The 27,641-nt window shown below is 47.1% G+C and overlaps 1 protein-coding gene across 4 annotated transcripts in view; it reads right to left on the bottom strand.

The window, feature by feature from the left end:
• The window catches only part of PPP4R3B (protein phosphatase 4 regulatory subunit 3B), a 47,409-nt gene extending 25,077 nt beyond the window's left edge, over positions 1 to 22,332 (bottom strand). For 2 of the 4 annotated variants that reach the window (XM_077282773.1, XM_077282774.1), the window contains exons 1-6: positions 21,789 to 22,332; positions 9,919 to 9,974; positions 7,541 to 7,639; positions 6,028 to 6,651; positions 1,473 to 1,550; positions 649 to 765 (exon numbers count right to left, since the gene is read on the bottom strand). In XM_077282773.1, coding sequence (XP_077138888.1) covers positions 649 to 765; positions 1,473 to 1,550; positions 6,028 to 6,651; positions 7,541 to 7,639; positions 9,919 to 9,974; positions 21,789 to 21,930 — 1,116 coding nt within the window. In that variant the 5' untranslated portion in view covers positions 21,931 to 22,332. The remainder of the gene's footprint in view (positions 1 to 648; positions 766 to 1,472; positions 1,551 to 6,027; positions 6,652 to 7,540; positions 7,640 to 9,918; positions 9,975 to 21,788) is intronic. The other 2 variants (XM_077282771.1, XM_077282772.1) reach the window with 2 other exon arrangements.
• Positions 22,333 to 27,641: the final 5,309 nt, after the last annotated feature.

The raw sequence follows: 27,641 nt of genomic DNA, 5'->3' as shown, positions 1-27,641 counted from the left end.
TCTTTTTGTATCCCTTTCCTGTTTCATACAGTTCAACTACCTTTTCCTGTAGATCTGTTGACAATTCTTTTGCTTTCCCCATGACTCACAGTCCAGAAAAGTCAGTGGCTGCATGAAAGATGCAAGAGTCTGTCTGGATCCCAGAAACTCACTCAGCTTTTATGCACACACACACTGAATACAAGCAAACAGGTCACAGGTGAGGATGTTACCTTTAGTTTTAGTAGCCATTCAAACCCATTTGTGTCAACTTCAGTGTATGTTATCAAGCCAAAATCACCAGGGTATGTGAACTTTTGATCAGGGTCATTTGGATGTTTTGGGATGCATTTATGATTTAAAATGAGAAAACACAGTAGTCTGACAATAAATGGCTTCACCCAACCACTAACCATGAGTGGAGAAAGTTTTGGTGTTATCATTCATATTCTCTCTAAAAAAAAAAAAAAAGGCCACAAAAGTAAATATTCTGCCGGGGTATGCAAACTTTTGAGCACAACTGTAGTCATCCTATTATAACGGTTAGATTTGGGGACCCAACACCCATAGATCCCACAGTCCCAGAAGAACAGAGTGAGTTAGAGACAGAGAGTGAGGCACTGCACATAGAAGAACATGTATTACAGTAAATCTGAATGGGTTACATACCATGACAATTTCCAGGGCAGGAAGAATTCCTAAATTTGCCAATGTCTTAAAAAAAGCATCTCTATTTTGAGGCTGTAATGTCTGTGAAAATGCACAGAATTCCTTAAAAAAATTTACCTGCAAAAATAAATAAATACAAGTTTATATGGAGAGGATTAGGTGTTCTTAAGGTGGATTATATCTGTAAAGAGAAGGAACCAAACAGCAGCATTCAGTCCCTCTGGTCTTAGGCGGGCACGGTCAGATGCTGACTGCTTGCGATCAGCGGCCTACGTGCTCACCTGCCTTGTCACTGGAATAACGGCCTCCATTGCTGATGCCGGTAGTAAGGCAAGCGAGTCACTGAAGCTGATTGGAAGCAGTCTTTACAGGCACACTACTAATAAAAGTAGAGTGCAATTGTGGAGGGGAGGAAATATATATAGTTTTTCTTTAATGCCACATTCACACGGTCAGTATTTTACATTGGAATTTGTAAGTCAAAACCAGGAGTGTAACAATCAGAGAAGTGGAATAGAAACACGTCACCACTTCTGCATTTGTCACCCACTTTTGATTTTGACTTACAGATACTGATGTAAAAACAGCCAAATACTCACCGTGTGAGCATGGCCTTACAGCGACACTTCCCTTTGCTCTGCAGATGGATAGAAACCAGCTGCTCTTTTACCATTTGAGAAGAGGCAGAGCCTAAACTGACACTAGTGTTTACTAGAATTACTGTCAGGAAGCGGCTACCCCTTTACACCCACCCCCACCTAGCCGCTCCTGTCACAGGCTGCTCGTTTCGGCATGAAGGACCTTAGACTTAGGACATCCCTTACCAGTTCCCGTCTTTTATCCTCATCTGTGGCTTCATCCGTCAACTGTGCAAAAACTTCTGACAAAAACTTTTCATCTTCCTGCAGTGAAGGAATAACGTCAAGACTGTAGTTACCGATTCTTACTTCTCCAAAACACAAAACAGTAAGATTAAAAGGGCTAGATACAGAAAAGAATGGATACGGTCAGCAAAATGCTGCTATTTTTCCAGGGAAATTTGTGCTGCATTCACCCACGGAGTAAAGGGTAATTCAGCGCTCCACTCATGCGTTTTTATAGCAATTAAAGGGGTTCCCAGGTGAACACAGGGTCTCCCCCATCTTCAGGATGGAGACCAGGCTCCATCCTGCAATATTCTAAGTGGCAGAATGGTTATAATTGAGGACTTGGGTTATAGGGATGCTCTGATATTTTGTTATTATTGTACGTAAAAAAACATACAAAAATAACGAGGAAAAAAAAAAAAAGCTAATATTGCAGCAATTCTTGAAACCAAACTGTGCTTATATTCAGCTGGATTTTTTTCACCTTATGGCCATTATTTTTACGCCCAAAAATTCTGTTCTCTCCACATGCAAGGAAGACTGTCCTAATATCAAGACATCCGTGCACCGAGTAACTGAAGAGGTTTGGCCCTTTTCTACGACTCGAGAGTCTAGAGATGGCCTATTCATTTTCCCCACTGGCAGATATTTTCCAATAGTAGAGTGCAAGTTTTTTGGTTTTTATTCCCCGAAAAATCCATTTAAAGATCAGGTGCCCACGATCCGGAACTAGCAGCATGTTCGCTGCAGTCTACTGAACACAGGTGAATCCGCATGTGTTCACTGAACCGCGTAGATTTACAGCATCCAATACATCCTATTCATGTCATTTCTCTGCGGAGTCTCGCCTCTCCACAAGAGAAACTGACATTCTGCGGTCTGTAGTGTCCGCAGGTGGTCCACCAGAGTCTGTGGATGTACAGTGGACACGGGAGTTCCCATCTGCTATTCTGTAACATCTGGTCGCAGCAGTTCCTCATAGTGGGCACACACCCTAAAAGTGACTAGTTTTTCCTCTTATTGGATTTCCACTGCACCTGAGTATTTTTATTTATTTTTTTTTATTCAGTCAACTTTTGATCTGGTGACAAGTCCTCTCTTAGGAGAATAAAGCAACATTTATCAGAGTCCATGTACTTTTTAGTGGAAGGACGCGACGTGCAGTTCCAGTGACTGGAGGACATCCCTTGGTAATTTTTTAGTCCATGATTATTATGGAGATGTGGCTAGAAGTGGTAACACCACTACATGGAGGAATCCGCTCCATTCCTAGTGAGGAATCAATAAAGCTGCATCTCTCATTTTCGTGCACCCCCAAGAGTGTAAGCTGGGTTGGTGATCGGGAAGTGTAAGTCACTGAGAAGCTAAGAGACGACATCTGACAACTCCCGAAATATCACAGACTTTGACAGCAACGTTCCTTCCCATTACCCAATACACGGCAAGCTCAGAGTTCTTGTATACTCACGTGGGAGACACTATAGAGACAGGTGGAGGCATCCTGGGTGGGGGATAGTTTTGGTGATATCTAGATAGAGGGGAAATCCAACCTCTGGGACCCCCCAAAAATCCAAAGACTGGTTAGGAAGCACTTGGTTTAGCAGTTTCCCCTTCACATTATATGAATGAGGTTGCCTGCAGTTTTTAAAGCTTTAGATGGGAACCCAGGGCCCCAAAGTTGCCGGCCCCCACTGCTAGGATCAGCGCTGTGAGCTGATCACTGAGGGAACTCTACTTATGATTTTTTAATACTTTGAGGCTCATGCATGGGTGAGGCGGTAGGAAGGAGTGTACATTGTATTCATTACTGGACATGCTGCCTGCCCAGTAATTGCAGCAATCAGGTTACATAATCCCTGGATGTCCGCAGGCTTTGTTTGTCACATTCTTCTCTCACCTTAGAAAACCTCGTACACAGTACACGGATCTTGACTATAACAAACTTTTCATGACTACTTGCAAAAGAATAGAAAAACCCACACAACTGCATACCGTACAGTAGCTGAGGCAGTTCACTCATGGCTGTACTGACCTGTTGGAACGCCGTAAGGAGGTAAGATTTTATAACGTTGCATTAGTTCAGCGTTTGTTTTTTTATTTTAGTCTTGTCACTGGCCTCACTTACATATACAAGTCAGCAAGTATCACCTTATGAAGTTGCTCCTTTCTATCTGAAAGCTCATGGTATCCTTCTCATTCGGGTCATGCGATGAAGTGGTGGCCTCCCCTGGGAATTACACACCTTTAGGTTCCCTCAGTCACCAGAACTGCCTGTATAATGACGAAGATTGGACGGTATGCACTGCACTCCATTACTGATGGCGATTGCACAGCTACTGCAAGTTACCGTGTGGCAGAAAACAGTTCTGTCTCCTGCCCGTATACTTATAGCCCAGTAGCTTCTTTGGGAGAGATAGTACAAACTGCAAGTATGATGCATCACTGGGCAGATAAACCAGGAAAAAAAACAAAAAAAAAAACAAACAAAATATCCTTATTCATAATGGTTTTGCGGCATCTGTGCTGCGACTTCTTGTTCAGTTTTCAGTACTGTATATTTCCCCAATGAGAGCTCTCCTAAGAGGAAAGTAAACACTTTTTTTTTTTGAGGCGCAATCTTAAATGAATGCTCTGCTCTAATGGTCCATACCGAATAATTGTGGGATATTTAAAATAGTTATATGTAGAATTTGCAGAGGATTTGGAGATCTCCGCCTTTACCATGGGGTTATCTATAGACCAGAGTGTAGGGATGCTCGTAACAAGCTGCTACCATTCTAGCACACTGTCAGCTGGCTTTGCCCTATATGGATGGCCATTCATGCCCGCTTGGCAGCAGCTTCACCCTGAGAATTGTCCTTTGTGGGACAGGGATATCTTTGGCTGCTTTCACACATCAGTTTTTAGCCATCAGTCACAATCCGTCGAATTTTGAAAAAAAGTGATCTGTCGCAGATTGTGAAAAACTGATGCAACGGCTCCGACTAGCTGATCCTGCTAATAGGATCCTTAAAAATAAATAAATAAATATCGGAGCATGCTCAGTTAAAAAAAAAAAAAAAAAAAAAAAAAGGAATCCGTCGCCGGATTCCACCATTTGACGGACCCGGCGCCATAGGCTACTTTCACACTTCCGTCTTTATAAAGACGTTGCAATACATCGTTCTGTGAAAAAAACGCATCCTGCAAAGTTGCCCGCAGGATGCGTTCTTTGCACATAGACTTGTATTACTGACGCATCGCGACGTACGGACACATGTTCCATACTTCGTGCACTGGATGCGTCGGTAATTGGCGGACAGTCATCACAAAAACCGTTCAATGTCACGTTTTTTGTGCGATGGGTCTGCCATTTCCGACCGCGCATGCGCGGCCGGAACTCCGCCCCTCTTCTCCGGAACTCATAATGGGCAGCGGATGCGTCTGAAAACTGCATCCGCTGCCCACGTCGTGCAATATTTGCACAACGTCCGTCGGTACATCGGGCTGACGGTTTGAGACGGCCCCCGTACCGACAGAAGTGTGAAAGTAGCCATAGGCTTCCATTCTAGCAAACAACGGACGGCGTCAGATCCGTCGATGTCCGTTTTTTCGGACACAAAAAATGTTACTACGTCCCTTTTCTCCAGCCACTGGATAAACAATTTTCTACGGATCGGCGAAAAACAGATGAAACGTCAGGCAATCAGTCGCTAATACAAGTCTATGAGAAAAAAACGGATCCGGCGGCAACTTTTGCTGGATCATTTTGGTTTTTTTTAATTCGCCGGATTGTGACTGACGGCATAAAACTGATGTGTGAAAGGGGCCTTACTAAAAACTGTGGTGTTGTTTGCAATGAATAAGATGTTGTCCAGTGAAAACAAGTTATCACCTTCTCACAGCCAGGATCGATACCTTGCTGATCGGGGGTAACCCGGACCGATCAGCAGACAGGAGAATTTTTATCCATAAAGGAGCTGCAGGTCAGATGCCCAATCACAGCTCCATTCACCATCAATGAGGGCAGAAAAGCCAAATGCAGCACTCGGCAGACCCACAGAACGAACAGAGCAGCGGACGAGCGCGTGTATGTGCGCGCTACTCTAATGGCATACAAGTGTCCTGTTCTGCCGATACACACAGGTTCTTCATATTTCAGCTGGGGCTGCAAGTGTCTCTAACATTGCTACATCACATCTATATAGTCTATGGGTGGACGTCTTGACTTAAAAAAATATATATCTAAAAAGAGTCATGTGACTGCAGTCTGTTGGCTAGAGCTACCGTGCAAACAAGATATTCTCCCACCTTTACCAAGCACTACAATCGTACAAAACAATAAACACAGTTTCTGATAATGACTGCTAAACATCTGTTCCCAAAGGCAGTGCAAGTTCAAGAGGCCTTGGGGCATCACTGATGAAATGACAGAGGCCTGGAACTAGCATTGATCCAGTGAGAAACATACAAAATAAGAAACAAGATGAGCCGGGAGGGGTGCGCGGTCTCCGTGCTTAGGGACATTACTTACTTGCAGCATGCTGACTATCTCCACTTTGTTGAAGAAAATGAAAGACGTAAGCGTAGAGAGAAAATTATCTTCAAAGACTGATGGCGTGGGCAAGATGACATCTTGAATGTACTGTACCCTGTATGTTTGGTGAATCTTTTGCCTAAGTTCGGAGTCTGTTATGGGGATTACTTCCTTGAACTTTGCCGTTTTGGTCAGGAACTCCCGATGTCTCTTTGGCTGGGCCAAGGCTGGGTCGTACTCTAAGCAGCCCACAACATCCATAATACACTCGTCCGAAAACATCACCTCAAACAGAGTCGCTTTATTGAGAAACAAGATCCCCCGGATAATCTCATACAAGTGATGCAAACCTTCGGCATTATCCAGATTCTCGCAGGTTTGGAAGAGCTGCAGCAGTTTCTTTATATAGCCCTCATTCTCCAGGGCGAGTGCGAGCTTCTCTCTACGGATGGGTGATGATAGGACTGAGGTAACAAGGTCAGCAATCTCTTCAAGTTTACCGAGTTCACAAGTGGGAAGATCAATCAAGCTGCTTGTGTCAGGCATCTCCTCAAAGCGTTCCTCCTCCGATTCATCAATGGGGTCTTGTGTGACTTCCACAGAGGGGTCTTTTCCTTGGACCTATAAATATATAAAACCATACCAGTCTCAATTTGGGGACATAACTAGCAGAAGTGACTGAACAGTGTTTACACAGGGCCCACTGACTTGAGAGGTCTGTGTAATGAAGGGCAGATTGGGCAGGAGAGGCGAGCTTATAACCGTGGACAAGAACGGAGAATCCCGCTACTAGGAGCCCAACAATGGAAAACCGTGAAAAACTGCACTCAAATGTGACATTTTACAGCAAATAATAGTGCTTTAGTTACACTGTTTTAGGCATCTAAGGATTAAGGTTTCTCCTTGTGGAGAGTGACATGCCAGGTCTAGCATGCCAGTATGAGGAGACTTAAATGCTTCGCATGCTCCTCTGGGAAATTTAATATGCAAATTGCCTCTTCGAAGAGGAAGAGGACTTAAACTCGTGCACCACGCTTTTGGAAGTAGTAATCCTACAGGTCAATATTGACCCGTTAAGAAGCCTTGCAATATGACTTCAGATAAAAGCCAAAAATAGGTGGCACCACAGTTCAAAGTTCTCTTCCTCTCTGAAGAGACAATTTGCATTGTTTTAGGTAGACTTCAAAACTGTACGGCCCAGACATCAATAAAGCCATCAGATTTATGACAACAGAGGTTGGTGCAGATTTTGGCCACATCGCAGTTTCTAAGTCCCACAAATATATCTGCTGTATCCATAATACTTCACACAAATCAACCTGCGCATTATTATTATTCTTTAAACTTCCTGGGCTCAACTTAGTTGTAAGTGACCTACAAAAGCCCCAAGTCTGTGTTGGTCTCCAATGACTTATGCTGGAATACAAAGGTCAAACCAGCGGAGATGAACAGAAAATAAACCAAAATAAATATATATAAAAAAAAACACAAGACTGACACACAACATTACCTGACAAATCTTTTCCCATATTTCATCACAGCCGGCTTTTTCTTGAAAGCTGAGAGCCAAGTCATAGTTTTCTGCTTCAGACCAAACTATCAATGTGTCCTAGGAAAAGACAAGCACATCACAGCTACAACAAAACTGTATTATACAAGTACGTTAACATTACACACACACACACACACACACACACACAAAAAAAAAAAAATCACCACAATTTATTTTTTCATATGTGGAGCTATACTGACAAAGGTCAAAGCGACTGAAACATTTCTATGTATTGCCTGCACTTAGGCTAGGTTCACACTGCGTTACAGCAGCCTGTTCAACACATACGGTAACAGGCTGCTGTAACGCAAGTGCCGATGTGTCACATCACTAGCGCAGATAGAGCTAGGAGATGCTCTATCTGCGCTAGCAGTGACGGACCCGGAAACACTGCAGCCCGCGTCTCAGGGTCCGTCACTCAATGACAGCACATGGCTAGCGCACACCCATTGTGGGTGTGCGCTAGCGATGCGTCCGACATTGGAGTCTATGGCGGCATTAGAGGACGTTACACCGCGGTGTAACGTAGTCCGTCTAACGGACTGCCATAGCGCAATGTGAACCCAGCCTTATTAAGACACTTTCACATACTATTCTGGAGTGCCAAGTTACCGTATCTACATTTTACTTGATATGATCCTACTTAGGCACCAACAGTAGGCTTGCCCTCTTTACCTTAATGGGAACCTGTCAGCAGGATTGTGCACCTACAGTGTCAGGTTGGCGCCGTTATACTGATTAATAAGATACCTTGGTTGATTAAATCCGTCTTGTGGTTGTTTAATCTTTGTTTTCAGAACGCGATACATGCTACTGCGCAGTCACCGCAATTTTGATGTAAATAATACTACATGACCAGATAATAAATGCATATAGGCATATTATCCATTATATCATTCTACAGCTGAAGCGTGATGAATGTTAAGTTTATTTTCCCCACACACAATATTCTATGCAGTATGTAAAATAGGGGCCAGGTCAGTGACCTGTCATAAGCCATAAGGTTCAGTATGCAAGCAGAGCACCAGATAAAGCCCCCCTGCCACAGGCCGCCCCGAAGCACCAAAATCTCCAAAACTGAAAACTACAAATACAGATTAAAGGGAACCTGTCACCCCCAAAATCGAAGATGAGCTAAGCCCACCGGCATCGGGGGCTTATCTACAGCATTCTGTAATGCTGTAGATAAGCCCCTGATGTATCCTGAAAGATGAGAAAAAGAGGTTAGATTATTCTCACCCATGGGCGGTCCCGCTGCGGTCCGGTCCGATGGGTGTCGCGGTCCGGGGTCTCCCATCTTCATAGGATGACGTCCTCTTCTTGTCTTCACACTGCGGCTCCGGCGCAGGCGCAATTGTCTGCCCTGTTGAGGGCAGAGCAAAGTACTGCAGTGCGCAGGGAAAAGGTCAGAGAGGCCCAGCACCTGCGCACTGCAGTACTTTGCTCTGCCCTCAACAGGGCCCTGTTGAGGGCCAGAGCTGCAGCGTGAAGACAAGAAGAGGACGTGATCGTAAGAAGATGGGAGGCCCTGGACCGCGACACCCATCGTACCGGGACCGCCCCTGGGTGAGTATAATCTAAACTTTTTTTCCCTCATCTTTCAGGTTACATCGGGGGCTTATCTACAGCATTACAGAATGCTCACCTTCCATTTTGGGGGTGACAGGTTCCCTTTAACCAACCACAAGATGGATTTCATCAACCAAGGTATCATTGTAATCAGTATAATGGCACCGACCTGACACTGTGTGTAGGTTACTGTGCACAATCCTGCGGACAGGTTCCTTTTAAGTTGAGGGTGCCAACAATTTTATCCTGTCCATTTTTGGGGTATTGTGTGAAATGATGTCAAATTTGCCTTTTTTCCTCTTTGTGTGTGTTGTTCCAATACACACAGGAAATATACAAGTGTATAACAAAACATCTGTAATTGTAATTTTCTGGGAGAAACCCTTCATTTTCTGGAACAATTTTGGCCACGACTGTATATGAGTGTTGTGTACGCGTGTGTGCTGCAGAGTGTACATAATGTGACTGGTGTATGGCTATATGTGCATAATACATATGCTGCAGAGAAACACCAACAATAGGCCCCTGACCTCCCCATCCTTCCCTAGTGCATTAATGTTGACCCCTCCACTTCTTTACACCGCCAGAGAAGTTTTAATTAGAAGCAAACAGGTTTCTCCTAGTTTGACATCTAAACGGTCTTATGGTAAGGTGCGCCCTGCAGTCCGAAAAATACAGCAACCGCATTTTTACTGAATAAAAGGTTAAAAAAGGATTTCCGGCAATCCCAGTGACTGTGCCCTGCCTGCAGACACACTGGTACTCACCTGCTGCTTCTGATACGCAGTATTCGGATTTATCTTCGACTCTAAAAGCAACGAACCTAAGTAGGAAGAGACAAAAAAAAAATAAAAAATTAGAACAAAGCAAAATTGTAACTTCAGTCCACCATCTTCTATATCAATTTATATATTATATTAGCATTCAGACCTTACAATGGTATTAAAAAAAAAAAAAAAAGTTTGCTCGGTTCTCGGTGCATATTCCTACACAGATAGAGGAAGAGCAGCACATTTTCTAATAATGATTCGTTTGCAGAGGAAAAATAAACTGTTGCATATTAGTGTCGTGATTCAAATTTGTCCAAATCTCATTCTCAATCTGTAGGGAAAAGAAATTGACCCATGTTGTAGATTTCAGTTATGCAGAATGTCAAGGCAGACGTCGGTGCACGTCCCCCCCTGTCAAGTATATAGGTGCAAAATACGCACCTCATAGATATGGCATGTGCTATTCCAAAAGTGTCAGCTCCCCTGACCCACAGCATTTTATTGACGTCCGACCACCTCCCCATTGACAAATGAAGACATTTATAAATTTGGCTCAAAAATTGCATCAGCTGCAGCATTAAATCTTATGGCGGGGAGGGGAACACAAGTATTCTTTCGCTGCAGTCAAATGTGCCATTATGAGCCCCTTATATCTTACCAATCCTATATTTGGAAGGGTGAACAGAAACGGGATGAAGGAAACGGTGACTGACTGATTGTCCTATACAGAGTTTACTAATCTCTACCCATGGACACAGATCTGCATAGGCGCTCCTGGCAGATTTTCCAATTTTTCTCCTACAGACCTTTATACAAGGCGATCACCATAAGAAAGTTTATGAGCTAAAGAGTAACGATTTCACAGCGGATAAGTGTAGAATGTTGAAAAAAAAATTGCACAATCCAAGGCAATTACAGTAGAAGGGAGTGGTGTAACTACATCCTCACATTTTCCCCACGCGGCTTATCATGGGCTCTATAAGGCTACTTTCACACTTACGTCTTCTTGTGACCGTCGTAATGCGTCGTTCTGTGAAAAAAACGCATCCTGCAAAGTTGCCCGCAGGATGTGTTTTTTTCACATAGACTTATATTACCAACGCATCGCAACTTATGGACACACGTTCCATACGTTGTGCACTGGATGCGTCGGTATTTGGCGAACCGTCGTAGCAAAAAAAGTTGAAGGGAATTTTTTTCGTACGTCGTATCCTGCATTTTTTACTGCGCATGCGGGGCCTCTCCTCCCTGGGAGTTTACTATGGGCAGCGGACGCGTTGAAACACTGCATCCGCTGCCCACGTTGTGCTAAAAAACTCCCAACGTCCGTCGGTACAGCCGCGTACCGACGGAAGTCTGAAAGAAGCCTAAGGCTTCTTTCACACTTGCGTCGGTACGCGGCCGTCGCAACGTACCGACGGACGTTGTGAAAATTCGGCACAACGTGAGCAGCGGATGCAGTTTTTCAAAGCATCCGCTGCCCATTGTAAAGTCCCGGGGAGGAGGGGGCGGAGTTCCGGCCGCACATGCGCGGTAGGAAATGCAGGATGCGACGTACGAAAAAACGTTACATTGAACGTTTTTTCGTGATGACGGTCCGCCAAAACACGGCGGATCCAGTGCACGACGGACACGACGTATGGCCTTGCGTTGTGATCCGTCGGTAATACAAGTCTATGGGAAAAAAAACGCATCCTGCGGGCACATTTGCAGGATGCGTTTTTTCCCAAAACGACGCATTGCGACAGAGGCCAAACGACGCAAGTGTGAAAGTAGCCTTAGCCAGAGGTTACTTGAAGCGGTAACAAAACGACCAGTAAGGCCTCTTTCACACTTCCGTCTTTCAGCTCCCATCACAATCCGTCGATTTTTGAGAATGCAGGATCCTGCATTTTCTCATAGACTTGTATTAGCGACAGATTTTGATGGATGGCCATCCGTCCTGCACTGGATCCTGCGTAAAAAAAATGGTCCGTCGGGCAGAGAAAACGTTCAGAGGAACGTTTTTTCTGCACGTCGGAAAATCGGTCAGCGACGCATCCTGTGCTGCCCGTCACTGGCTACAATGGAAGCCTATGGGCGCAGGATGCGTCGCTGCCTGTGAAAAGCAGGAATCCAGCGACAGGTCCCACCTTTTCAAACTGAGCATGCGTGGAAGAATTTCCCCTCAGGGAAATTCTCTCTCGCTTTCTCTTTTTACTATTGATGCTGCCTATGCAGCATCAATAGTAACAAGGTATAATGTTAAAAATAAAAAAATAATCGCAATATTCTCACCAACAGACGTCCCGCGCAGCATCACCGATGCTGCCGGCAGCTAACATTCCTAGTAAGACATTGCGAAATCTCGCGAGACCACGACTTCTCGCGAGATTTCGCAATGTATTACTAGGAACGCCAGCTGCCGGGAGCATCCATCGCTGCGCGGGATGCCGGTAGGTGAGAAAACTGCAATTTTTTTTAACCTGGTTTGTGTTGTGTATGCGTTCTCGCAGCGGAAAACCGCTGCGAAGACACATACACAACAGGTGCACATAGACATTTTCCACAATCTGCACAGGATCAGTCATTTCAACGTCTTGACGGATCCTGTGCAGATTTGGAAGACGGAAGTGTGAAAGAAGCCTAATTCCTGAGTAACAATAGCCGATTGCCGGAATCTCAGTAGCCGGACGACAGTGAACGCCAGCCATCACCACGTTACAAGCTCAATAGGCAGACACCACCACTATAGACTCAATATTCAAAGTAGAACACAGAAGGAAAAGTCAGGGAACTTAAGGAAATCACAATTTATATACCTATTACTGAAGTTCTGAAAAATGAAATGGTAACAAAATTTGCAAACCATCTCAATTTATTCAGCATCGCGCATTAGCGCCACATGCAGAAATCCCCACACTTACAGCTGCTACAATCACATTGCCACTGGTTGGGATGCGCTGAAAGCACCTGGGCAAATCAAGATCCGCTGCTGGCAGCTCTTTGCAATGGCCAACCAGGGACATCCCAGATGTGCTCAATGATAGACAAGTGCAGAGACGCTGCAGGCCATGATAGGCCAAGCAGGCAGCTCACAGTAGCACCAGCAACATGAGGCCTGATGTTGTCATGTTGAAAAACGGCTCCTGGGACACTCTAAAAATGGCAGCTCCCTGTTTCCACGATTGATACATTTTCTGTACTGCAAAAGTCAAATTGGACCTCACATACCAAGTCTAAGGCATCAAACGATGACTGCACAAACCATCAGAAGGCGTTTTGCCGGCATTGGACTATGAGCCAGATGTCAAGCTACAGGTGTTTCAGTGACATCATGTCAACACTCTCAAAAGATATAGAACAGAACAAGAAACCAATGAGGGCTGGAACGGAGGTCCATGCGAGCCTAGGATATGTAGTCTGCCACTAGGTCACAACCCAGCAAACATTACTACACCATGCAAAGGCCTACATACAAGCCATGAGACTATGTAAAAATGCCAGGTCAGCGGGTGGGAGAAACAAATTCTCACTAAGGCTGGATTAACATATCCAATTGGTTCACATCCATGGGCTATAAGGTTTTTTTTTGGAGTGCTGGATCCATTTTTATTCTGTGTCACTTTTTACAATACGTCTTGCATCTGTAAATATATATAACTTATATTCTAGGTATAACAGTAAAATACGGACAGAACAGAGGACATCTGGGTGCTATCCGTTGTTTCGTTTTTTAATATATGAGGCTATTGATGGATTTGATCAGCAAAGCGGATAAAACTAGGACGTCTTTTTTCCTTCGGTATTGTTGTGGTAACCTGCAGAATTACGGTAGTTATGACTTTTTGTCATATGGACCTATAAAAACACAACCTAAACAAGTGGTGGAAGAACTGCCCTCTTCCAAAAATAAGAGTTAACCCCTGACAGGGCCAATTTACGTTTTTGGGCTTTAACCCCAAAGCTTTATTTTTAGGGCATAAGCTTTAATACGAGTATTTTGAACAATGAGTTTTGAATAACACCTTCAATTTACACATTTGTAATGGAAAAAAATTGGGAGAAAAATAACAGGCGCCATGAACTGGAAGTGCCTTTTTTGCTTTCCACCACTGGAGCGGTGTGAGGGCTTTGTTGTGTGGCGAGCTGTAGGTTTTATTAGCACCATTTTAGGGTATATACACTGCTGTCTGCTATTGCAATTTTTCATGGGGAAATGACACCAACAAAGAGGTCGCAGCTCATTTATTACCCCTCTGTATGAGCGTGGTGTGCAGGGTACAGGAGAGCAGTGGTCATCCCAGCGATCACACTGGATGTCAGGATACAGCAGGAGTTGCCTCAGCTGCACATTGCACCAGAGGGCCGAAGATCCCCTATTATATGCATTGTGCTCCCCATAAGGTTATAAAAGACTTGAATCTGTGGCGGGTATATTACCCCATCTAAAAGAGGAAAAAAAAAAAAATTATACACTGAAGAAAAAAAATTTAAAAACAAATCTTTTGGTAGCACTGTACAAAAAAAAACAACAATCACATTAATTGGAATTCTTTTCAATGTATAACCAAAATTGAAAGCTTGAATAGGTCTAAAAAAAACTCATGCTAAACTGAAGGGCTCCAAAAGACACCTGTGGCTCTCCCAACCCAAGAGTGATAGCCTCAGAAATATATGAAGCTGTGGCCATTTGGACGGGAGAGCCGCTGCCAGGCCGGGCATTAGCGGTCCGTGCTCAGAACAAAATCCATGGACATCTGTCTGCATAAGCCCTAAAAAAGATGTAACAGGTCATAAATGGGGCAGAATGGCCTGGTACTGAACTGGTTAACAATTAAGGCTACTTTCACACTTCTGTCTTCTGGGCTCCATCGCAATCCGTCGTTATGGGCAAAAAACGGATCCTGCAAATGTGCTTGCAGGATGTGTTTTTTGCCCATAGACTTGTATTAGCGACGGATCGCGACGAAGGGCACACGTCGCATCCGTCGTGCGACGGATTCGTGTTTTGGCGGACGCTATGCACAAAAAAAACATTCAATGTAACTTTTTTTGTGTGACGTGTCCGCCATTTCCGATCGCGCATGCGATTCCGGAACTCCGCCCCCTCCCCCCCACTCATCACAATGGGCAGCGGATGCGTTGTAAACTGCATCCGCTGCCCACTTTGTGCTAAATTTAGCACAACGTCCGTCGGTACGTCAGGCCAACAGTTTGCGACTGCCCCGTACCGACGGACTAGTGTGAAAGTAGCCTAACAGGACACAATTTCTTTCACCACACTGAATAAAATTTAGTTTCTTACTGCATTTATTAAGATGGTAATACCTATAAGAGGAAAGGAGCTCAAGACTCAGAACTACACAGGGCCAACTCCAAATCTGATTAGATATAAATTTTATTAAGTTCAACATAGACACCAAATACAAAAAAGAGAAAACATACGGGCCCAATATATATACACATAAATTCTATGGACGAGTGTCTGGAAGGGGGTAAAAGAGCACTAAAAATAGTATGCACAATGGCTGCACACAAGCACCACTGAGAAATGGGTCAGTAGGAGGTTATATCACTAGCATATTAGCCCTGTACCCATAACAGTAAGCCGCAAGACTAGAATTGAATAGTAAAAAATATATTACATATCCGGTATAGGGACCTAAATCGTAAGTATCTGGCCACTCACAGGTAAAAAGAGTACCACTAATACCGTCCTAAAGAAAGTGCTAATGCTAAAGTGCAATATGCAGGACAGCAGCAGTTAGAGGCAAGGCTTACCCATGTCAGGAGGTGATAGCGCGGTCACTGTGCATACAGCATGCCCCGACGCGCGTTGCGGGCTTCTTCAAGGGGCAGATGGGTTCACCTCTAACCTCTACCTAACATAAGACAAAACAAAGACGCTGAGCCCTCCCCACACACAGTACGTGCAGGCCAGAATACACAGCCAGAGCCGCCTCTGATCACAGTGACCAGAGGGACCCCCGATCACTCCTGCTCAACCACTTACAATGACACTGTCCATCAATAACAGCAGCATTAGAGTAGGTTCACAGTTTTAGTCCAGAATTTCCAGTGCTGAAACTAAAAAAATCTGAAAAGGTTTTTTTTTTTGTTTTTACATGTAAAGGTTTTATGAGTGTTTATACTCTGGAAACTCCCCCCCAAAAAACGCAGTGTGACCTTCTAAGTGGTGTGGGTGTCCGACCCATCACCGCAGCCCCAGCCTTCCCCATGACTGCAGCGTGCAATAGTTAAGGCCTACTAAAAGCCGCCCCCACCACAGTAAATTTTATATCAACATGTGGCAAAAAAGTTTTTTTGTTTGTTTTTTTAAGCAAAATAAGTTTGAAAAAAAAAAAACCTCCAAGAGTTGGCGATATTTTGTTATCCTTTACCCTTCTTTCAGGAGCTATAAAAAAGATTTATGTTTTCGTTATCATGGGCACATGAGGGTTGCTTTACAAGGGACAATTTGCTGCTTTGAATGACATTTTACCACTCAATGCACCGAGGAGCGGGAAAAACTCCAAAGTATGTGACATTAAAAAATTCTAAACTTTTTGGGGGGGATGGGGGTGATTTTTGTTTTTAAAGCGTTCATTGTGCAGCAAAAATGGCCAAACAACATAGTTCTCCAAGTCAGTATGAGTACGACAATGCCAAACTTAGTGCTTTTGGGGTCATATACGGATCCCTTTTATGGCATTTTTTGGAGAGAAGTGCTTTGAACACACACAAAAAAATAAAAAATAAATGAAATTTCAGTTTTCTTTTTGGCATCTATGTTTAATTTTAAAGGGAACCTGTCACCCCCCAAAATCAAAGATGAACTAAGCCCAAAAGCATCAGGGCTTATCTACAGCAATCTGGAATGCTGTAGATAAGCCCTTGATGTATCCTGAAAGATGAGAAAGACAGGTTAGATTATACTCACCTGGGGTGGCGGTCCGGTGCGGTCCGATGGGCGTCGCGGTCCGTTCCGGGGCCTCCCATCTTCTTACGATCACGTCCTCTTCTTGTCTTCACGCTGCGGCTCCGGCGTACTTTGTCTGCCCTGTTGAGGGTAGAGCAAAGTACTGCAGTGCGCAGGCCTCTCTGACCTTTCCCGGCGCCTGCGCACTGCAGTACTTTGCTCTGCCCTCAACAGGGCAGACAAAGTACACCTACGCCGGGGTGTGAAGACAAGAAGAGGACGTCATCGTAAGAAGATGGGAGGCGCTGGACCGGACCGCGACGCCCATCGGACCGGACCGCAGCGGGACCGCCCCTGGGTGAGTATAATCTAACCTCTTTTTCTCATCTTTCAGGTTACATCGGGGGCTTATCTACAGCATTACAGAATGCTGTAGATAAGCCCCTGATGCCGGTGGGCTTAGCTCATCTTCGATTTAGGAGGGTGACAGGTTCCCTTTAATAATGTTGTATTTTGATAAATTGGGCGTTCATAAACAAAACTAAATACACTGCTCAAAAAAATAAAGGGAACACTTAAACAGAATATAACTCCAAGTAAATCAAACTTCTGTGAAATCAAACTGTTCACTTAGGAAGCAACGCTGTTTGACAATCAATTTCACATGCTGTTGTGCAAATGGAATAGACAACAGATGGAAATTATTGGCAATTAACAAGACACCCTCAATAAAGGAGTGGTTCTGCAGGTGGGGACCACAGACCACATCTCAGTACCAATGCTTTCTGGCTGATGTTTTGGTCACTTTTGAATGTTGGTTGTGCTTTAACACTCATGGTAGCATGAGACGGACTCTACAACCCACACAAGTGGCTCAGGTAGTGCCGCTCATCCAGAATGGCACATCAATGTGAGCTGTGCCAAGAAGGTTTGCTGTGTCTGTCAGCGTAGTGTCCAGAGGCTGGAGGCGCTACCAGGAGACAGGCCAGTACACCAGGAGATGTGGAGGGGGCCGTAGGAGGGCAACAACACAGCAGCAGGACCGCTACCATCAGCCTTTGTGAAAGGAGGAACAGGATGAGCACTGCCAGAGCCCTGCAAAATGACCTCCAGCAGGCCACAAATGTGCATGTGTCTGCATAAACGGTTAGAAACAGACTCCATGAGGATGGTCTGAGTGCCCGACGTCCACAGATGGGGGTGGTGCTCACAGCCCAACACCGTGCAGGACACTTGGCATTTGCCACAGAACATCAGGATTGGCAAATTCACCACTGGCGCACTGTGCTCTTCACAGATGAAAGCAGGTTCACACCGAGCACATGTGACAGACATGACAGAGTCTGGAGACGCCGTGGAGAGCGACCTTCTGCCTGCAACATCCATCAGCATGACCGGTTTGGCAGTGGGTCAGTAATGGTGTGGGGTGGCATTTCTTTGGAGGGTCGCACAGCCCTCCATGTGCTCGCCAGAGGTAGCCTGGCTGCCATTAGGTACCGAGATGAGATCCTCAGTCCCCTTGTGAGACCATATGCTGGTGCGGTTGGCCCTGGGTTCCTCCTAATGCAGGACAATGCCAGACCTCATATGGCTGGAGTGTGTCAGCAGTTCCTGCAAGATGAAGGCATTGAAGCTATGGACTGGCCCACCCATTCCCCAGACCTGAATCTGATTGAACACATCTGGGACATCATGTTTTGCATCATCCACCAACGTCACGTTGCACCACAGACTGTCCAGGAGTTGGCGGATGCTTTAATCCAGGACTGGGAGGAGATCCCTCAGTAGACCTTTCATCGCCTCATCAGGAGCATGCCCAGGCGTTGTAGGGAGGTCATACAGGCACATGGAGGCAACACACACACCAGAACATCATTTCCTTGTCTTGAGGCATTTCCACTTTAGTTGGATCAGCCTGTATCTTCATTTTCCACTTAGATTTTGAGCATCATTCCAATTCCAGACCTCTGTGGGATATTAGTTGTGATTTACGTTGATCATTTTTAGGTTTTATTGTTCTCAACACATTCCACTATGTAATGAATAAAGATTTACAACTGGAATATTTCATTCAGTGATATGTACGATGTGGGATTTTAGTGTTCCCTTTACTTTTTTTAAGCAGTGTATTTGTTTTGTTGCTTAATTTCAATGGGAAAAGAGGGAGCAAACTTTTTTAACTTTCATTTGACTTTTTTTCGTCTCCTTGCGACTTGTTCTGTACACCACAGTACATACTTAGACGCTGCCGGTAATATGCTCAGCCTGCTCCGTACACCCCACGACTGAAAATGTACAGTTATTAAAAGGTTAATCCACACACTAAATTGCATACATTTTTTTTTTTTTTAAATTGCAGTTTTTGGCCCCCTCACCGCACCTGCCTCCAAAAATGCAGTAATAAATAACCACATCCTAAATACCCTAAAATAACACTGATAAGCACCAGCCCTCACACTGCTCCATCGCCTGCAGGTTAGGAATCTTGGTAGATGGTGACAAACCAAATGGTTAGAAATTTTTTAACCCCTAAACAATAAGTTTGGCAGTGAAGTGATCGTCCGACCTGCTGTCAGGTCACTTTCACCACAAAGAATGCAGCCAGAAGGAAACCCTAAAAACAGCGGCGAGATTGAGGATCTATAGCGGGTTTCCACAATGTCGCCTCACGAGGATTCGGTTTTCCCATTTTCCAGTTCATGATACAGTGAAATAAAAGCAGTCAATCACAGAGGCCGTGTCCATGGGAAGCTAACAAAGCCATACGTCACGGCAGGAGGGGGAGAATAAAAGATTGGGGGAGACCAGAGCCGGTCACAAACGTGTGTAATATTCTCACCATGTTTTGGTGACAGGAATATGGCGGAGCAGCGCCCTAACCCTCCCCACCGCGGCAGAAGGCGCAGCGCCCTAACCCTCCCCACCGCGGCAGAAGGCGCAGCGCCCTAATCATTCAGACCGCGGCAGAAGGCGCAGCGCCCTAACCCTCCCCACCGCGGCAGAAGGCGCAGCGCCCTAATCATTCCCACCGCGGCAGAAGGCGCAGCGCCCTAATCATTCCCACCGCGGCAGAAGGCGCAGCGCCCTAACCCTCCCCACCGCGGCAGAAGGCGCAGCGCCCTAATCATTCAGACCGCGGCAGAAGGCGCAGCGCCCTAACCCTCCCCACCGCGGCAGAAGGCGCAGCGCCCTAATCATTCCCACCGCGGCAGAAGGCGCAGCGCCCTAATCATTCCCACCGCGGCAGAAGGCGCAGCGCCCTAATCATTCCCACCGCGGCAGAAGGCGCAGCGCCCTAATCATTCCCACCGCGGCAGAAGGTGCAGCGCCCTAATCATTCCCACCGCGGCAGAAGGTGCAGCGCCCTAATCATTCCCACCGTGGCAGAAGGTGCAGCGCCCTAATCATTCCCACCGTGGCAGAAGGTGCAGCGCCCTAATCATTCCCACCGTGGCAGAAGGTGCAGCGCCCTAATCATTCCCACCGTGGCAGAAGGTGCAGCGCCCTAATCATTCCCACCGTGGCAGAAGGTGCAGCGCCCTAATCATTCCCACCGTGGCAGAAGGTGCAGCGCCCTAATCATTCCCACCGTGGCAGAAGGTGCAGCGCCCTAATCATTCCCACCGTGGCAGAAGGTGCAGCGCCCTAATCATTCCCACCGTGGCAGAAGGTGCAGCGCCCTAATCATTCCCACCGTGGCAGAAGGTGCAGCGCCCTAATCATTCCCACCGTGGCAGAAGGTGCAGCGCCCTAATCATTCCCACCGTGGCAGAAGGTGCAGCGCCCTAATCATTCCCACCGTGGCAGAAGGTGCAGCGCCCTAATCATTCCCACCGTGGCAGAAGGTGCAGCGCCCTAATCATTCCCACCGTGGCAGAAGGTGCAGCGCCCTAATCATTCCCACCGTGGCAGAAGGTGCAGCGCCCTAATCATTCCCACCGTGGCAGAAGGTGCAGCGCCCTAATCATTCCCACCGTGGCAGAAGGTGCAGCGCCCTAATCATTCCCACCGTGGCAGAAGGTGCAGCGCCCTAATCATTCCCACCGTGGCAGAAGGTGCAGCGCCCTAATCATTCCCACCGTGGCAGAAGGTGCAGCGCCCTAATCATTCCCACCGTGGCAGAAGGCGCAGCGCCCTAATCATTCCCACCGTGGCAGAAGGCGCAGCGCCCTAATCATTCCCACCGTGGCAGAAGGTGCAGCGCCCTAATCATTCCCACCGTGGCAGAAGGCGCAGCGCCCTAATCATTCCCACCGTGGCAGAAGGCGCAGCGCCCTAATCATCCCCACCGTGGCAGAAGGCGCAGCGCCCTAATCATTCCCACCGTGGCAGAAGGCGCAGCGCCCTAATCATTCCCACCGTGGCAGAAGGCGCAGCGCCCTAATCATTCCCACCATGGCAGAAGGCGCAGCGCCCTAATCATTCCCACCATGGCAGAAGGTGCAGCGCCCTAATCATTCCCACCATGGCAGAAGGTGCAGCGCCCTAATCATTCCCACCATGGCAGAAGGTGCAGCGCCCTAATCATTCCCACCATGGCAGAAGGCGCAGCGCCCTAATCATTCCCACCATGGCAGAAGGCGCAGCGCCCTAATCATTCCCACCATGGCAGAAGGCGCAGCGCCCTAATCATTCCCACCACACACACCGTCTCCATCTATTCTTCCTGTGAAAAGTAATGAGCCAGTCGTGTTATGGAGCAGAAACTGTGACATATCTGAAACAAGACCCCCCAATAACGCAGAGAATGGCGCAGTCCAGGCACCGCTCAATAATAGGGGTGGGGTCTCCCAGACAGCAGGACCCTCCACTACTGGTCTGCGGGGGTGTCACTGTACACTTCTCCCGCAGACCTGTGACGTACGGGAGGCCATGCTGGGGCTTGTAGTTCTCCAGCGCCTCCACGCTCAGTGTATGGCCGGGCACACGTGTCCAGCTCCCCTGCCCTGCCGCCCGCCCCGCTCACCGTCAGCCTCGGCCCGCACCAGCAGCGACATCCCCTTCAGCCGGTCCACATAGGTGGAGGACACATGGCCGGTGCCCCTGTCGTCCCACTGGCGCTCCTCATTCAGGGTGTAGACCTTGACCCGCCGCCTGGTGTCAGACATGATGCCGCTCGTCGTCGCTTTCTTCACGAGCAGCCCCCGCCGTGGCTCATCCTTCTCCGCTCTCCTCAGGGCCTGCAGACGCTCGCTCTCCGCGGGCTGAGACTCGGGCGGCGGCTTTCCCTTCTCCCCGCTCGATTCGTCGTCCTCGTCCTTCTCCCGCCAGCGGCGATCCCCCACCTCCTCCTCCTCCGGTTTTGCTGGAAGATCACACAGCCGCCATCTTGTAACCCGATTCTCTCCTTTCTCTTCCTCCAACGATAAACGAAACAGGTTGCCCCGGAGTGTTCAGCAGGGGCTACGGAGCCTTTTCAGGGACAAAAAACCCTCCAAATACGTCCGCGAAACAGGGCTCGCCAGCAGAGGGCGCTGCTACAGTACAGGCAGCAGAGTCTTTCTAGGGTCAAAAAGCTGTGGAAAGACTTCCGCAAAATGGCGGGGGGCGGAGTCATTACACAGGACTGGGAGGTCAATGGCGGCCATATTTTATGGGGGCAAACCATCTGCGTGGTGGAAGTCGCGTGAAGTGAGACGTCAGCTGGTAAAATGTAAACCAGATACAAGGGTTTTAGTAGCATAAAGATTATACGGCCACAGTCAGACCGAGCCGCGACAAGCAGGAGAGCAGCCTGTGTTACACCAGTCCAGAAAGAAAGATGGCGGCGGGCGCCTCTCATCGCGCTCTCTATCGCCACCTACGGTTTCCTTTGTTATGACTTTGGCTGTGAGTAAATAACTGGACAAGGTTTATCTTTATGACCCCAGGGAAACAGCAGGGAAAACAAACACTGTGAGCAGCCAATCAGAGGCGCCCAGTGCCCGGCCCCGCCCGCTGTCAGGACGCAGCTGTTTCCATAACACACAGTGCACGGCGCAGATACGTGACAGAGCGCAGGCTCCCTCAGTGTGACGGCCGTGCTGGCCTCAGACCGGGGAGTTACCGGACGGTGTGCGCGCAGTCACATAGCGCAGCAGAGGCTTTCTGGTGTCAGGACACTGCGGTCCCTATATCCGGGGCCGTATACCGCTGTGGGGCCGCGCCAGGACACCGTCCCAGTAGTCGCCTCTTCACACTAGTGATAATTTATGTTGTTGGGTGAAGTGACCGTAAAGCGGCGATTCTGACAGCGCCATATAGATTTCCAGTGAATGGGATCAATATAGAACGTGTTACCAGATCGGACAGTTATGCGGTAATACCAAAGCTGAGTGTTTTAGTTTTTTTTTTTTTTTTTTTAATTTTCTTTATCTTCTGGGAAGAGAGTAGGTGATATGCACTCTGTTACCATTGTGATCACATGTGCCTTGTACCCAGGGCCGGTTTTAGGCAAAGTGGGGCCCTAGACAAAAGGTTAGAATGGGCCCCAAACGCTAACATATTGCACATCACACAGAAGCATTTCTGTTGTATTTACATGCGCTGAGTTCAGGCCGCTAAACGAGTGTGATTGACAATACTGAAGTCGTATACACTAAGGCTAGGTTCACATTGCGTTAGCGCAATCCGCTTGCGCTAAACGGATTGCCCTAACGCAATGTTTTTTTCGGGGCCGCGTTTAGGGGTCGCGTTAACGTCCCCGCTCTAGCAGATCCCTGATCTGCGAGAGCGGGGAACGGACCTCGGGCGTGCCGCGGACGCTGCAAGCAGCGTCCGCTGCGCGTCACAAAAGAACGGCACATTGCTAGCGCGAGCCGAAAAAGGCACGCGCTAGCGATGCGCTACAGGCGAAATTTACATTGCTGTCAATGGGTGCGCTAGCGGACCCATTGCACGGCGTTAATTGCGACATTTTCGCCGTGCAACGCTGTCCGTTAGCGTGCACACATTAACGCAATGTGAACCTAGCCTAACTGAGAAAGAGTGATGGGGACAGAACAATCACTATTAGATCAATCTGTCCCCATACAGGATCATGTTATCAGCAGCATATCTACAGTTTACACCGGCGATGTGCTGCTGAGAACAAGGATTTCTGTTCCAGCATAAACAATCCAATCACTCAAGGAATATGCAGCATTTTGCTTGTTTAGTATAATACACCCCATACTCCTCCATATAATATAATGTGCCACCATAGTCCTCCATATAGTATAATACACTCCCCATAGTCCTCCATATAGTATAATACACTGCTCAGTCCTCCATATAGTATAATCCACTGCTCATAGTTCTCCATATAGTATAATTCAGTCCTCCATATAGTATTATACACTCTTCATAGTCCTCCATATATTAAAATACACTGCACAATCCTCCATATAGTATAATACACTTCATTTTGGTGGAGTTGGAGTCAGTATAAAATGGACCAACGCCGACTCCTAAAATAAATAATAAATTGGGTTCAGTAGTTCATTGCATGAAAATGAAGGTATCCAGCTCAGGAAATAAAATCAAAAGTCTTTATTTGGACAAATTTAAAAAGTAAGCTGCTTGACAAACCAGTGCATACTGGAGGAAGGAATGCCTTGAAATAACTGGACGCGTTTCGAACACGTATAGTGCTCTTAGTCCTCAGTTTCACTGAAACGTTATTTCTTTATCGCTTCATTGGGGGACACAGGTAACCATGGGTGTATGCTGCTGTCGCTAGGAGGCTGACACTATGCAAAAATAAGGAAAGTAGCTCCTCCTCTACAGTATACACCTACCGACAGGCAGGAAGTACCTCAGTTTGTGGCGTGCTTAGTGTCTGTAGGAGGCGGACCTGGATCTCCCAGATCCGCAGCTAATCAATTTTTGCTTTCGCAGGTTTGTTGTGTTTTACTAATTATTTATTTTGTTTTTTCAGATTCAACTTTTAGGCTGTGTGCACATGATGCAGATTTAGTGCAGTTCTGCAGCGTTTTTTTCTGTAGCAGAAACGCTGCAGAACTGCACTGTGATTTACAGTACAATTTAAATCAATGTGAAAAAAAAAAGCTGTGGAGAAAAATCAGTGCAGAAACGCTGCAGATTTCAAAGAAGTGCATGTCACTTCTTTTGTGCAGAACTGCAGCGTTTCTGCACCCATTGACTCCCATTTTGTGGGTCAAATCCGCATAAAAACTGCAGATGTAAATACCATCTGCAGATTTTATGCGGATTTGGGTGTCAAAACCGCAGCAGAAGGAAGTGACGTCAGTGGTGTGGAGGAAGTGTGTGGGCGGAGTGTAGCGAAAATGGAGTCGTATGGTAGAAATGGTATGTATAGTGTCTGTGTCTATGTGTGTGTCTGTGTCTGTCAGTAGTGACTCATTGTAGTCATTCGTCGGGTGGGACTACTCCCATCGAAATGTGATGATGGGAGAGTTATCCCATCGTCAGGCGACTGACTACAATGGGTTAAAAACACAAACACACATATAACATGTAGTACATACTCACCACATACGTCCCCGAAGGCCACCATCCACGATCATCCTTGTCCCAAAATGTAAAAAAAATAAATAAATCTTTTCCGTCGTAATCCATAGTATAGGTTGTCCCACGACGTCCTCCGGTGATACACTGCAGGAGTTAATCGCTCCTGCAGTGTATCGGAGCTGCCCGTTCGTTTCATGGAGTTAAATGAACTCCGGGAGCTCACTTTACGGCAATTGAACTGCCGTGAAATTTCTCACGCAGCAGTGTCGTAAAGCGAGAGTCCCGGAGTTCATTGAACTCCGGTAAACTCGCGCGCATGCGCAGGCACACTGCAGGAGCTTTAGCTCCTGTCAGTGTGTTTTGGCAGCCATGGAGAGCAGTCACATCTCCTTGTGTGGCTGTTCTCCATGGCAGATCGTCGTGGGACACTCGATATTAGTGGACTACGTCGGAAAAGACTACAGATCATCAAGGGATTAAAGGGCCACTGTCACCCCCTCCAGCCGTTATAAACTAAAAGAGCCACCTTGTGCAGCAGTAATGCTGCAGTCTAACAAGGTGGCTCTTTTAGTTTTTGATTCAGTTATTCCCTCAATAAAGCGTTTTAAAATTTGCCCTAACTACCTGTCTGTAGACCTGGAGGCGGTCCGAAGCCTCCTCTGTGAATCTCCCAACGGCCGTCACTCTTCTCTTCTGGGGATGTGGTCGCCGCCCCCTTCGCGCTGTTTCTTAAATCCGGCGCCTGCGCTTTGCGTGCCTGCCTGGTGCAGGCGCAGTCTTCATTGTCCTTCATAGCTCAGATCCAGGGTGCCTGACTGCGCCTGTGCGGGCAGTGCGGCCACCCTGTTGCTGAATCCCCGCCCCGCACTGTGTTATTCATTATGCACAGTGCGGGGCTGGTATTCCTGGGCATGCGCACTGCGCTGTTCAGACGCTCCCCCGGTCCCCCGCCTTCCAGCGTTGCCGGAATATACAGGTTTCCTTGCCAGCGTTTGGAATGAAGCAGCCGCAAATAACGCTGGAAGGCGGGGGACCGGGGGAGCGTCTGAACAGCGCAGTGCGCATGCCCAGGAACCCCAGCCCCTCACTGTGCATAATGAATAACACAGTGCGAGGCGGGGATTCAGCAACAGGGTGGCCGCACTGCCGGCACAGGCAGGCACCCTGCATCTGACCTATTGACGGACAATGAAGACTGCGCCTGTCCCAGGCAGGCACGCACAGCGCAGGCGCCGGATTTAAGAAGAAACAGCGCGAAGGGGGCGGCGACCACATCCCCAGAAGAGAAGAGTGACGGCCGTTGGGAGATTCACAGAGGAGGCTTCGGACCTGCCTCCAGGTCTAAGGACAGGTATTTAGGGCAAATTTTAAAACGCTTTATTGAGGGAATAACGGAATCAAAAACTAAAAGAGCCACCTTGTTAGACTGCAGCATTACTGCTGCACAATGTGGCTCTTTTAGTTTATAACAGCTGGAGGGGGTGACAGTGGCCCTTTAAGTATGGTAAAATTTAGAATATTAAAATACTTTTTCCTGTGTCTTTTTTTTTGTGTTCAGTAATTTGGGGTTAATAATGGATAGGAGTCTTATAGACGCCTCTCCATTATTAACTGGGGTTAACGTCACCTTACAATGTCAAGGTGACATTAACCCCTTATTACCCCATATCCCACCGCTACACGGGAGTGGGAAGAGAGAGGCTAAGCGCCAGATTTGGCGCATCGGTGGCAGCACGGTGGCGCAGTGGGTAGCACAGCAGCCTTGCAGCGCTGGAGTCCTGGGTTCTAATCCCACCTTGGACAACATCTGCAAAGAGTTTGTATGTTCTCTCCGTGTTTGCGTGGGTTTCCTCCGGGCACTCCGGTTTCCTCCCACATTCCAAAGACATACTGATAGGGAATTTAGATTGTGAGCCCCATCGGGGACAGTGATGATAATGTAAACTGTAAAGCGCTGCATAATATGTTAGCGCTATATAAAAATAAAGATTATTATTATTATTATCTTAGAGATGCGCCATTTCTGGGGCGGCTGCAGGCTGGTAGTTGTAGCCGGGGGGGCCCAATATCCATGGCCCCTCTCTAGGCTATGAATATCAGCCCGCAGCTGGCTGCGTAGCCTTTCTGGCTATAAAATATAGGGGGACCCCACATCATTTTTTTTGGAGGGTGCCCCTATTTTAATAGCAGGTAAAGGCTACGCAGACAGCTGCGGGCTGATATTCATAGCAGGCTACAAATATTGGCCCCCGGCCGTCGGCTTTCCCCCTCTGGCACAGAAAATTGTGCGGGAGCCCACGCCGTTTTTTTTTTTTAATTCAACGCTCATAAAGGCCTCTTTCACACTTGTGTCGGTAGGGGTCCGTCG

Source organism: Ranitomeya variabilis, chromosome 2, assembly GCF_051348905.1.
Source record: "Ranitomeya variabilis isolate aRanVar5 chromosome 2, aRanVar5.hap1, whole genome shotgun sequence".
Taxonomy (NCBI): domain Eukaryota; kingdom Metazoa; phylum Chordata; class Amphibia; order Anura; family Dendrobatidae; genus Ranitomeya; species Ranitomeya variabilis.
The sequence above is the reverse complement of the archived record's forward strand: the minus strand, read 5'-3'. Positions and strand labels throughout refer to the sequence as shown.